This window comes from Colias philodice, chromosome 16, assembly GCF_061535455.1.
Source record: "Colias philodice isolate Cphi_HAF_F1 chromosome 16, ilColPhil1 Martin Lab GWU primary, whole genome shotgun sequence".
NCBI classification, from domain to species: domain Eukaryota; kingdom Metazoa; phylum Arthropoda; class Insecta; order Lepidoptera; family Pieridae; genus Colias; species Colias philodice.
In genome coordinates, this window is record NC_143101.1 from 9,276,025 (window position 1) to 9,289,734 (window position 13,710).

At 34.8% G+C, this 13,710-nt stretch overlaps 2 protein-coding genes across 2 annotated transcripts; one reads left to right on the forward strand and one right to left on the reverse strand.

Annotated features, from left to right (window-relative positions):
• The first annotated feature begins 238 nt into the window (after positions 1 to 238).
• LOC149481895 (uncharacterized) lies at positions 239 to 1,639 on the forward strand. Its single transcript, XM_089705328.1, has 3 exons — positions 239 to 628; positions 812 to 935; positions 1,417 to 1,639. The coding sequence occupies exons 1-3, from the start codon at positions 346 to 348 to the stop codon at positions 1,589 to 1,591; spliced, it is 582 nt and encodes a 193-aa protein (XP_089561454.1). The 5' UTR covers positions 239 to 345; the 3' UTR covers positions 1,592 to 1,639.
• Positions 1,640 to 1,857: 218 nt separating this feature from the next.
• On the reverse strand, positions 1,858 to 13,116 carry LOC149481896 (uncharacterized). The gene is made up of 15 exons (XM_089704756.1): positions 13,023 to 13,116; positions 12,587 to 12,690; positions 12,322 to 12,393; positions 12,093 to 12,242; positions 11,570 to 11,768; positions 10,502 to 10,672; positions 10,006 to 10,169; positions 9,611 to 9,742; positions 9,259 to 9,345; positions 8,584 to 8,745; positions 8,025 to 8,150; positions 3,044 to 3,135; positions 2,257 to 2,443; positions 2,098 to 2,136; positions 1,858 to 1,946 (listed from the first exon to the last, which is right to left on the reverse strand). The coding sequence occupies exons 1-15, from the start codon at positions 13,114 to 13,116 to the stop codon at positions 1,890 to 1,892; spliced, it is 1,836 nt and encodes a 611-aa protein (XP_089560882.1). The 3' UTR covers positions 1,858 to 1,889.
• Between the last annotated feature and the right edge of the window lie 594 nt (positions 13,117 to 13,710).

Below are 13,710 nucleotides of genomic sequence, written 5' to 3' on the forward strand. Positions count from 1 at the left end.
GTGTTATGGAAACCAGATGGCTGATAAACGTACATATATATAATTTTTAAATAAATACTTATATAGATAATTAACACCCAGACACAGAGCAAACATCTATGTTCATCACACAAATATTTGCCCCGGGTGGGAATCGAACCCACGACCTCTGGCTTGGAAGGCAGGGCCACTACCAACCAAGCCAACCGGTCAGTCAATGATCATGAATATTATGATGATGACATACAAAAACTTTTTTTTTCATAAACAAACGTACAACGTACTTACAATGTATTGATACCGATTAATTTCTTAGGTGTGAAATAGGAGAGTAATTAAAAACGAAACGAGTTACCAGTATTAATTATGAAGTTGGCGATTATACTCTGTTTGCTAGGAGATTGCTTGTGCTGTGGGACGACCCCTGAAGCCGAAGAAACAATCGTGGGGCATGGGCCAAACGACACGCAGTTTTTGGGCAATCTAACAGGATGGGGAGTGCCTGATACGGACGGCAAAACTTGGAAGAATTATATCAAATATTATAAGAATGTAACGCAAGGCAACAAGACTTTTGATGACGCGGACGCAAGCTGGAACAACTTTATGTCGCAGAGTCATGGCAAAGGGTTTCCAAAGGAGTGGCAAGGTTGTTCTTAAGTATTAATACCTACAAATTTTGATCTTTCGTACTTATACCATTTTATCAAAAATACTTCAATTGTGTTTTTCAGGGATTATGTCGCTATATAAAATGAATGAAAATAGAAAAAAATCGAATCTCATTCACTCAGTGATACTAGTGATAAATAATATTAAGAAATTTTTATAGGTTATGGACCAGGTTCGCCCGGTAATGCTCCTCCACCCTGGGCATACATAGCTGGGAACTATGGCAGACCATACTTTTGCTTTCAATTCCCAGCTTATGGTACTTGTGATCGTAAATATGTCAGGTATGAGTTCCATAAAGAGAAAATTAGACGAAACTAACAAAGTTAAACTGTAGGTATTAACAACCTATATAACCTACTAGATCGATTTACCTGAACTGTATCCAAATATGTAATAGATTATTTCATTAATAACATAGAATACCTATATATTTATCTAAGCAAGCGAAGCCGGCGATTGGAACTAGGTAGTTCATTTTATTATTTACTCGTTCTTTGTGACCATGACAATGCTCAGTGAAGCAATGGAAATAAATAATATTAAAAATAAATATAAATAAATATATAAAATAATAAATATTACATACACATAAAATTTAATACTGGAAAATAAAAATGCATTTTATGCATACTAATAAAATAGACACACTGTGGGTGGGTATGTTTATTACGTTTAAACCAACCTAAGGTCCGCCTCGTGATCGAATTTTTTCTATTCTTTATAAATTTATACATATTACGATTTCAAATGTTTTCATTTCAGATGGGCTTTCAACCCCCAAACGCAAGTTTGTCAAATGTTCTACTACAGTGGGTGCGGAGGGAATGAAAATAACTTCAGATACAAGGCGAGTTGCCAAGACGCTTGCTCGAACACCCCCGCCTCGCCGTGCGAACCGCAAGAGAAGATAGACTTTAAGGAGTTACTCAATGGATGACTTCTACAATACATATTTAGAATTAAAGTCTTCGAAATAAATTGACGAGATTTATTCAATACACGAGTTTATTGCAATGCTTCGATTATTACGGTGAAAATCCAAATTAATATTTTGAATAAATCGCTTTTAAATCCGTCAAGTCTAATTTCATTTATAAATATCGTAATTAAATCTTTGATAAAGTGCAATTATCGTGGTACGTATCAAGGTAGATTACTTATTAGATTTCTTAATGCATAAACGGGGAAATAAAAAAACGTAAATAAATTAAATAAGTAATTTATTTAGTAAAAGGTTAATCTTCATCTTCATCCTCGTCTTCATCGCCTTTTGCTTCTTCTGTGACATCAGGCTGCAAAATATAATAACGCACCATAATATATATTTTTTCAATAAAATAAATATGTATTTGGAACCAAATAATTAGTTAGTCGTGAAAATGTAACAAATAAAAATAACATTGTTTTTATTAAAAATAGTATCTGTTAATAAATTTCACTTACTTCAGCAGATTCCACAGGTTCCGTTACCTCGACCACTTCCTGAAAATAATTACAAAATTTAAAAGAAAATCTACATTCTAGGTTGGCGATGTGTCAAAATTTACATATCCAAATTATTTCATTTCATTTAAAATCAATTCATGGAAATCAAACACTAACCGCAACCTCCTCCTCCTGAACGCTTTCCTCCTCGAAGTAATCATCCCCGTAGCCCACCGGGAACATGGTGAGGCACTCCTTCTCGCCAGACGCCACGTCAGAGGAGATGTAGCACGGGTTCAGACCCGCTAGCTGCAGGAGCGCCAGACTTCGCTTGCGGGACACCATTATAGCCAGACGGTCTTTGCTGGCAGTTAAACATAAATACATTCATTGCTTTAAATGGCTGTAATAAGTGCTAAAAGAACAAAGTTTAAGCAACTCGTTGCACAGTTGCTACCAGCACTGCGTGTTGCAGAGTTGACAACACATGTTGAAAAGATCATGCTAGCTAGAAGGTAGAGCAAAGAGTGGGCGGAGTACCATAAATTATTTAATAACAGTAGGCATGTCGATTCAAATAGGTATATAATAGAAACATAGGTTACGCTTTTTATTTAAATCTCATATTTGAATGCCGTAAGCTCAAAATATGTAATAAAATAAAAATGTTGTGTGGTTTTATGAAACCACGGTAAAAGTGAAACTTTTCGAACGGTTCCGAACACTGCTTTGTGTAGCGCATGTCGCGTGACGGTCGGCTGCCGAGTAGGTATACCTACGCGCTACACAGACCAAAAAGTTTGAGACGATGTAATAAAAGTTTCACTTTAAAATATGTAGGTAACTATGTATGTAGTATGTAAATAATGTGTTTTTTTTTTAATTACAAAAAATTCGATAATGAGGATTCGAACTCGCGTCTTTCTAAATTATGTATTATTTAGGTGTCTATTAAATAACTTACTGTTTCCTCACTCTCTCCATCTTGTTATACTGCTTGATCGTATATGCTAAGTGCTCTGCGGAGTAGGGGTCGTCGCCAATGAAGATCCCATACTAAAAAATATTTTATCGTTATATTATTAACTAGCTGTTGCCCGCGACTTCGTCCGCGATTACGTCGTTTTTCGTCATTCGTCGTTTAAAAAAAATACGTGACACTTTATTTTTGAATGTTCTTAATTGTCTCTTATAAAAATAAACTACATTAAAATTGAATACTCTGATTAGAAAATCTTAAAATCGGAGGACATCGAAAATCTGAGGAAAACATGAATTTGATTTAAATTCTACATTACTTAGTAATTCAAATAATAATCTAAATTAAATGTAGATTAACAGTTTGAGCGCATCATTATATAATATGTACCTAAGTATTAAATTACGTTAGTTTACATAGTAATTTTACTAAAAACACGATGACTTTCTTTCGCGCTCGGTACAACAAACTAAGCATGTTTGTGGTACGTAGCCCGCGTCACTTGACCCCCCGCGAGTTCCCCTCCGTTACTATGCGAAAATACATTCGTCGCCCTACTGTAGGAAAAATTGTAATATTTTAAATTCGAGAAATATTGATTTCTTGTATTCGACTTTTCGTTGTAGTCGAATACAAAATATATTTGAAGAAACTTAGGTTGGCCTTCAGGCAAAAGGGATCCTATCAAATGATAAACTTGACCTTGTATCTTAAAAGTAAGCATGAAAGGATCCTCTGATAATTGTTGAGCACCAAAGGATCATTTAAAACGCACTACTATAAGAGCGAATATTGTCTAAGAACTGTTTAGATTGCACATGTTCCTCTAAAAGTAGTGATTTCAAAGGTTCTGGTGTATCTTCAAACGAAAGCCGACTCCTTACTCCTCTTTAAAGCATTACAAAAAGAACATACTACGTTAATATCGCCTATACAGAAGATGATCTGTAATCAATTGTGAGGTTATAAGCAAACCCACTTTTATATTTGTCGGACCACACCACCGAATTCGTAGATTGATCTTCTATGTTTACCTCTTAAGTCATTAAGACTGTCGAAATCTGTCTACAGTAAGACGGGCCTCTCGCTATTCGTCCGTTTCAAGAGACCAAATAGTTTCAATTCTTAATCTTTCATTAAACAAACTTATTAATCGTACTTGTCTCAAATAATCTTGTCTCAAATAATCTTGTCTCAAATAATGGTAATATTCGCGTCCCTACTCTAGTCATTGCTTATGCTCATGTTCATCTTCAAGAGATCGAATAATATTATGGTGCATCCTATCATTTGTCAATCGGTCTTCATATTGAGTAAAAGTTTCAGATTATCGAGATAAAATATGCCATTTGCGATCAGCTGTGAGACGTTATACCCTCTCAGTGAAGGTTTCGGTCTCACAGGATAGTACATGCCGTTCGCGGTCAGCTGTGAGCCGCAATTCTCGTTGTGAAGCGGTTTCAGGTTCTCGGCATAACACAATATGTTGTTTTCGGTCAATAGTAAGCCTCTTACCTCTAACGATCCTTGAGAACTCTTATTTCTCATTTTCTTAGCTTTGCTCGAATTTCGATATAAAGATTTTTTAGGTGGCACTGATGCGAGTAAATAAAAATTAAGTTAAAACGGACTGAGAGTGTTATAATCATCAATCATCATCATCATCAATACATATAATAAAATTGTGGAAAAGCGATGTCTGTACAATGAAAATATGTAGAAAAAAATTAGCAGGTGTTATTATTAAATCGATCTTGAACCCAAAACTGTAGTTAAAAATTTTTTTGTCTGTTTGTCTGTATGTTTGTGCACGCTAATCTCAGAAACGACTTATCCGATTTAGATGCGGTTTTCACTAATGTATTGTGGTAATCTTCATTTAACAGTTAGTGTTTATTTCATGTCAATCGGTTCATAAATAAAAAAGTTATGACAATTTATAAGTAATCACGGCGAACATTTGCTAAGGCATTCTATTGTACACTGTACAGTGTACGATAAAACGTAATTTATCTGTTATACGCTACAGTTATTCCTTTACATGTCCAGATGATCATATCAAAATTCCCCAAGGGTTTGGGGGTAAGCTGAGGTAGTAGGGGGGGCGGGGTCAAATTAACATTATGGTTACTTCTAATAGGTAAATTTTCCACACAAAATGTCCTTTAAATTATGTCGTATTATATTTTTAACCCCCGACGCAAAAAGACGGGTGTTATGTGTTTGACTGCTATGTAATTCTGTGTGTGTGTGTGTGTCTGTCTATGGCACCGTAGCTGGCTAACAGGTAAACCGAATTAGATGCGGCTTTTTTTTGTTAGGCAGCATATTTTCCGACGCTGGTTCTTAGATAAATTGTATCGAAATCGGTTCATCCACTTATTATACCTACATAGGGGTAAAAGTGGGAATGAAAAAAATGATATAATAATTTATTTTTAAAGATCGTTGGGAAGTTTATGAAATTATTTATTCCTTTTTCTATACACTTTTCTTCGTCTAAACGGTTAAGTTACGTGCTCCCTCTCTCTCTCTTCAGCCTTTAGTTACGTGCGTGAGACAGGAAACATCTAATTTGGATTTGTTGCTGGATTTGATAAAAATTGAGTATCGATTAAGCTGATCAGTGGCTACACCATACATTATTAAAAACATCCATTTAAGAAAGGAAGGAAATAGAATTTGCTCCTCTCCCCCCCTGGTTCCTAAAAAATAATATGACATAATTTAAAAGAAATTTAACGTAGAATTAGTTAGGCATTTCTTTTTTGATTTTCGATATTATATACTAATCATAATTTTTAATTACAATATTATGTAGTAACTATTTGGTATAGGTTAGGCATTTCATTTCTTGATTTTCTTTAATAAGTTGGTACGTAAGTTTTTTAGCTCAGTTTAGTAAGAAATTTTAATAACAATTCTTTTAATTATATTTTATGGTAGTACGTATTTACTCAATAATTGTATGTTAAGTAGTAATTCAGCATGGGCGTAGCCACGGTGGGGCTGGGTGGGGCGCTTACCCTGGCTTTGATCTGGTAGGTACCAATTGTGAAGGGGAGTGGGCGTGGGCGTTGGCGTGGGCCTGGGAGTGGGCGTGGGAGTGGAAGCATGAAAATAAAAACAATTATTGTTGCCCCACCCTGAGCCCATGGTCATACCTATAGTCACTATTCCACGCGGACGAAGTCGCGGGCACAGCTAGTAGACAAATATAATCAGAAAGCTTTGAACTCTTAAGCTCAACCATAAAAGATAGACATTAATTATGATGTCGGGAGATATTTTTTATATAATATGGAGAACATTTCTTTCATACTAATAATTGTACCAAGTTTCGTTTAAATCCGTCGAGTAGTTTTTGTTTCTATAACGGTTATACAGACAGACAGACGGACAAAAATTTTTGGCGTCAGTGTCGATCCCTAATCACCTCGTGATAGTTATTTAGGAAATATATTTCATGTACAGAATTGACCTCTACAGATTTAATATAAGTATTATTCATATAATTAGATGCCAATTTCCATGTAACGTTAAATTCGACTATACAATAACTAACAGACAACGCAGGTTACTCTCGTTTCCGTAAGTTGAGGCGGCTACATATTCGGTCCTCATAACTTCACTTTTTGTGAACGAAACGACAGCGCGGTTTAATTCGATGCCAACACCATCAAAAAAAGGAAATATTTTTAATTGTGAAAAAATATTATGATTTACACTATTAATACTATTTTAACATTAACACAAAATATGAGATTGTGAGTGTGTAAAAATAAATCCAGCTAGTTTCACATCAAACTTATGTTTTTAATTAGGTATACGACATGAAAATATATTAATTACCAAGCAATAATCATACAGGTAAATACTGAACAAAAGTATTAACAGTCAAAGTATATTTTTACTTACAACATGTAAATGATGAAGGAATAATAATTATCAACGAACTAACCTTTTTGTATTATTGTTTATAAATATAAATTCATAAACAATAAATTTATAAAGAATAGAAAAAATTCGACCACTAAAGAATGCTGGTTCGAGTCCCGCCTCGTTATCGAATTTTTAAAACACGAAGATTTTTAAAAATGTAACCAATGAACACAATCAATATTAGATTAACTGTAATGGTGTCTAGTTTGACTTAAAATAATAAACATCTACCCTCACTTTTAAAAATGTAGTATATTCACACGAATTATAAGCGCACCTTATAGGGAAGGGAAGATATGGGTTAAAGAGTTAAATAAATAAATAACATAATTATATTTAAATTATTAATTTTTAACATTGTGTTCAGTAGTGTTAACATGTAAATTGATTTGATTTTTACGAAATCTCATAGATGGCGCTGTTTCAAATTTGTATACTAATAAATTCATTAAACTGATTCTCTGCCCAAATTACGTAAATGACATAGTTTTTATTGTGTAAAGCTAGATAATAGCATGGCTTACCCGAAACCAACATTTAAACATGAGTCTTTAGATTGTACGCTGTCGTAATACACGGAATACGTAAGAAAAAAAAAGGTTCACAGCTCCTCCCCCGGAGGTGATAGCATGATAATATGTTTAAAAAAGCCTCACCCGACCTGTTAGTAATATTCATGCAAAATTTGAAGTCAATCTATGCAGTACTTTTCGAGATTAGCCTGGACAAACATACAGACAAACAGACAAACAGACAAACAGACAAACAGACAAACAGACAAACAGACAAAAATTCTAAAAACTATGATTTTGGCTTCTATATCGATTATAGATCATGGATTATGTATTCTTTTAAAAAAATATTCAATGTACAGTTTTGACTTTCCTACGATTTTATTATATGTATAGAATAGATATACCTATTCTTGTGAAACAGAATACATACGGTAGTGAATAAAATAAAATCTTAACACAGTTAATATTGTGAATGTTACTTCATCCATTAATATTAGGGATATTCTTACATTAAGGATGTCCTCTGGATACTGATCCATTATCTCTTTAACATCTTGCCGTTTATCGATAGAGAACATCACTAGCACGTGCGGCGGGAGGAACTCCGACTCGATTGTGGCTAATTCTGATACAATCTGTCGAAATATTATAGCAGAAATTCATTAAGAGCTTCGATACTTCTATACTAATATTATAAAGAGGAAAAGTTTGTAATTATGTATGTATGTATGTATGTATGTATGGTTTTCACGCATAAACCTCTCAACCGATTTTGATGAAATTTGGCACAGACAATCTTTAGACCCTGAGAAAGAACATAGGCTACCTTTTATTGCGAAATATGTACCACGGGCGAAGCCGGGGCGGACCGCTAGTATTTCATAAACACACTATTAACAAGTAAGAATATTTTAAAATAGCAAGATGTAGGTAATATGCTATACGTGGATTAAGATTTGCTATCTTAGAGCTAAGAAGAAAACATAATGTTTTTTTGGACCAGTTCAATCGACAAAGGCCTTACGATATAGGCCTCAACAATAGATTATTTAATTCATTGTAACTTACCTTTGGATAGAAGTAAGCAAGACCGTTAGCTTTGGCCAGATCGTTGGGAGGCGAGTAGAGTCCAGGCACGAACAGACCTCCCGGAGGGATGTACTCCTCTCCATCTACAGACACGTCAGAGTGGAACTCTTCTTCCTCTTCTACTTTCTCTTCTTCTTCGGGCTTTAAAAAAAAATAATGAAATGTCAAGAATCAATTGATATAGTCGATTGAAAGCAAAAATCTCTGTGCGCCTTTTTTATAAATTTGAAATCGAGATATTTAGGTAAAAATATAATACCTACTGATAAGGACTTAGAATGGTGCATGTATAAAACAGTTTTATGTATCAACTTGATTTATCTAGGAATTAATGAAATAAAAATAAATCGTGGAATATATTATTAAATCGTAGAAAGGATTAGTTACACTATTTGACAACATGTAAATATATATGACTTGTAAAATCTATACTAATCTATACTACTATTATAAAGCTGAAGAGTTTGTTTGTTTGTTTGAACGCGCTAATCTTGGGAACTACTAGTCCGATTTGAAAAATTATTTCTGTGTTTGATAGCCAATTTATCGAGGAAGGCTATAGGCTATATTATATCATCTCGTTAAGACAAACAGGAGCGGAGCACTGCGGGTAAAACCGCGGAGCACAGCTAGTATTATAAAATAAAGGCATACGTTGTCTCCTTGCTCAGTCTCCGCTTTTTCAGTTTCTTCGGCTTCCACTTCCTCTCCAGTTTCCTGAGGCTCAGGATCCGCTGGTAACTAAATTTATTAAGAAATCTATTTTAAAAGGTACCTATGGCTATGTATAAAGGTAATTTGTCTAGTTTTAAATTAATGTGCAATTTATTAATTATATTAATACCACAATTGATTGGAAAAGTTCTCTTTCGCAAAAACGAAACTTCAACTAAAAATTGTAAAGCTGATGGATTTAACAGTTAGCATTTAAGGACTTTTTAACACATATGTTATCAAATAATACACCATTTTACAAGAGATTAACATATAATGTTACAACTTATACCCCAGCTTGTATCCTGGCCATCCGTTCTTCTTCCTGTCTTTGCTTCTCAATTCTTTGCCGTTCCTCCTCCGCCTCCCGCGCCAGTCGTGCTTGTTCTGCCGCTAGACGTTCCCTCTCTTCTTTTTCTTCACGCTTTGCGTACATTAATATAAATTATACTGGTAAATATGGTTTTGATTGTTTGATTACTATTTAATTGTACACTATACAACCAAAGCTATAATTTGAGCATATAACCTAAAAAAATATGTACTTACGTTTGTCTAAATTTTGTTCGGGCTAAACTTGGTAGTTTATTGTCATTTTAATAAAAGTTTTGAGTCAATTTTACATTAATTGTAATCCTCTCGTCTCGTCCTTTGACTTTAATAAATAAATAGTGAATAAAGTAGTACCAATTTCTGCATCCGAGCCTCATACCGCTCTCTGCGAACTTCCCTGGCCGTCTTGCTGATACTCGCGTATCTTTCGTACGCCGGTATCGGGGGCACTTGCTTCTCTGGGGGCACGTCCTCTTTTGGTATTGGGATCTCTTCGTAAAGCGCGTGCCGTAATAGTTCTGGGATAATATGAGAATACAAAGAACAAAGATTTGTTTCCATATGTAATTTCTTTTTTTCTTTAATTTATAGTAAACTTTAACAATATTGTTACAAGTTAAATTTAGAGGAAAATATTTAAAAAATCTTTATTGTAAATTGTAAATTCGAAAGTGTGTTTGTTAGTCTTTCTTTCACGTCACAACGTAGACTCTATTTTATGGTATGATTTTTTATTTGTATCCGTAGAAAGGTTAGAGGCTAGTGATATTTTGCTCTGACTTACAGAACTAAATTCAAATAAACTCGAGTAATAATAAGATTTAATTATCCAATATAGAATGATACATACTAACAAAGTCCCTATTATCCGTATCGAACATCTTGAATACAACGACCAAGGTTTCACCATTCATGAGTGCGTGCAAGCAAGCCTCGTTGGGCTCCACGTCGCTCATGTAGAGGGCCTCTTTAGCACCCTCCTCTGTTATTATGAACGTTTCCTTTGCTGCTACTTGTATGTCTGTATAATAGAGAGATGTTGGAAATTGGGTATGCTATGATTTTTATGTGGACAGTGATTTTAACTCAGCTCAAAGTAGTGTAAGTAGCTGTTTTTAGGGTTCCGTAGCCAAAATGGCAAAAACGGAACCCTTATAGTTTCGTCATGTCCGTCTGTCCGTCTGTCCGTCTGTCCGTCTGTCACAGCCGATTTACTCGGAAACTATAAGTACTACAGTGATGAAATTTGATGGGAATATGTGTTGTATGAACCGCTACAAAAATATGACACTAAATAGTAAAAAAAAGAATTGGGGGTGGGGCCCCCCATACATGTAACTGAGGGATGAAATTTTTTTTTTCGATGTACATACCCGTGTGGGGTATCAATGGAAAGGTCTTTTAAAATGATATAAAGTTTTCTAAAAAACATTTTTCTTAAAGTGAACGGTTTTTGAGATATCAGCTCTCAAAGTCGTAAAAAGTATGTCCCCCCCCCCCTCTATTTTTATAACTACGGGGTATAAAATTCTAAAAAAAATAGAGGTGATGCATGCTAATTAACTCTTTCAACGATTTTTGGTTTGATCAAAGTATCTCTTATAGTTTTTGAGATAGGTTGATTTAACTGTAATTTATTATATTTGCTGCTACGGAACCCTTTGTGCGCGAGCCCGACTCGCACTTGGCCGGTTTTATTTTTTCTACTTTAGTGTTAGTTGACATAGGTACTACTCAGAAACGGTTTGACCGATTTTATGTAATTTTATAAATGTGGCTGTACATAATATATGTATTGTTATTGGTAAGTCTGACAATATGGTACTTAGACTATGTTGGATATTAAGTGTTGTAAGTAACTGGTAAAACAATATTAGCCGGTTAAACTACAATAGGTACAAACAAACGAAGAACGTACTAATCATGTCCCACTTCTCATACAGATCATAATGCGCCTTGTGGCAATGCGGCCAGAACATGATGAAGTTGATGCGTCTGACGTGAGCTGCGAGTCGCTCGCAGACACGCTTCTTGCGCGCAGCTAACGTCAGCACGCGCAACCGTTCCGTGTTTTCGCGCGCTTCTTCTTCTAATTTCAAATCTTCTTTGATTTTAGCCTATTTACCGCTTCAGTTAAGGATTTTAGCATTCAGGACATACAAAAGGAAGTTCTGTTGTAGCTTTTCTTTATTCTTTTCAGATCCGTTAGATATATATTATTGGGATAATGTGCTTACGTTCCGATTTACAAAAGACAGATTTAATCATAGGGATTTACATTATGAAAGAAGAGAAAAAAAATTGGCAGTCCGGTCAGGCGGACCGCGATAGCAATCACAAGCACTTGCAAAAACTTTACAAAGAATTCATAGGGATTAGTTAATATGACAAAGAAAGGGAGCCTCCTAACGTAGCAGTAGGTATTAATTTTAAAAGCATACAGCTTCCTCAGGCAGCATCTCATGAATCTCCTGCTTGTGCCTCTCCACTCCGGTGTCTTTCTCTCTCTGCATGAACCCTAACTCTTCTTCCATGATGCGACATAGCTCTATGCCGTTCGCGCCAAACATGGCACGCGTTAGTTTCCCTTTCTGAAATAGATTTTCTTTATTTCGTTTCTTCCTAATAAATGGTGCTCGAATTACGTGAATAGTATATAATAAACATTACCATAATAAAAAGGAATACAGGTTCACTTCTATTCTTAAACCTTGCTAGAGCATCAATATTATCTGCAAGTGCCTAGAAACAAATTAGATTTTCAGTCTATAAAAACTTACTAACTTTGAAGAAGCGATTTCAAAATTTATGTCAAAAAGCGTCAAATAAGCCAACAGGGACATTATCAGCAAGCGGTGAATTCGTCTCTAAATTGCTTAGAATTTAGATCATAAGCATTTAATCAACTCAATCTCTACCTACCTTGATATCTTACCTTGACCATAGCGATCCTGTCCTGCCCTATTTCTAACTTCCCTTTTCTGATAGCATTACCTGTGGCGAGGCAATAGCCACAAAAGTCAGAATATACTTCCATACCTGTATGGAATATGTCTTTATCATAAAATCCTAAAACACTAAGTATTAAAAACTATAGATTTCCTTGCCATCTCTTCTCTGCCAGGCTTTGAACCAAATGATAAAACTGTGTTATGACGATTCAAGAATGCAATTCAAAAATAAGTCTAATTAAATAAATGTTTGAGTTTGATATTGCATATTGCATACACTGGCAACTACAGCCCTTGAACTAAATTCATCGAGGATCAAGAACATCGACGAAACATCATCAGTGTGGTTTTTACAAGACTTTACTATAGGATTTACAATATGATTAAGAAGCGTAGGAAATATTTATAATAAAATCATACATATCAATTGATGGAAATGCGACTGTAAATAAGCTTCGAAGTCTTCATTTGTCTCCACCGTATCTTGAATCGAAACCTGTCCTTTACGAGCCATTTGTTATTATTAATTATTTTTATAATTTAATTGTAATAATAATTGTAACTGTGTCAATTATTTAACCCTCCTCTGAAGGATAATAAATTGACATTGTATGTGGCTCTGCAAGAAGAATAAGGTTTTTCTAGTTCATTATATTTTAACGGTTTAGTCGTGGAGTGGTTTATTCTAACCACCGGTTCACAGGATTCTAACTTTTGAAAAGGAGACCATGTTTGTAGACATAAAATTAAATAGAGCCTACGTATGAAGCTGTAAATGAAAAAAATTCTGATCGAAAAATTTCTGTATATTTTTCTGAGACGTGTGCATTACGAGGTTGCATTGACGAGGTGCATTTACACCAAACGAACATAGAGCTAGAGCATTCTTTCGTGATCTTTTACTGTAAACGAAAACTCGTATTCAGTGTTGTTCAGTATTAGAACATTCCATAGAATCTTTTAGAACGCACGAATAACTAAAGAATGCTCTACGCTCTACACTAACAGGCGTAGAGCATTCTTTCGTTATTCGTCATAGTGATTAGTGACAACAACAGTTAAACAATTTGACATAGTGGGGCTAGAATGAGCATTCGCTCGTTTGATG

Excerpts from the sequence above, each read along its gene's own strand:
- LOC149481895 (XM_089705328.1), top strand. The coding sequence starts at position 346 with ATGAAGTTGGCGATTATACTCTGTTTGCTAGGAGATTGCTTGTGCTGT. Across the intron at positions 629-811 it reads GTTTCCAAAGGAGTGGCAAG|GTTATGGACCAGGTTCGCCC; the intron begins GTTGTTCTTAAG and ends AAATTTTTATAG. Across the intron at positions 936-1,416 it reads TGTGATCGTAAATATGTCAG|ATGGGCTTTCAACCCCCAAA; the intron begins GTATGAGTTCCA and ends TTTTCATTTCAG.
- LOC149481896 (XM_089704756.1), bottom strand. The coding sequence starts at position 13,116 with ATGGCTCGTAAAGGACAGGTTTCGATTCAAGATACGGTGGAGACAAAT. Across the intron at positions 12,394-12,586 it reads ACAGGATCGCTATGGTCAAG|GCACTTGCAGATAATATTGA; the intron begins GTAAGATATCAA and ends ATTTGTTTCTAG. Across the intron at positions 12,243-12,321 it reads CTGTATTCCTTTTTATTATG|AAAGGGAAACTAACGCGTGC; the intron begins GTAATGTTTATT and ends AATCTATTTCAG.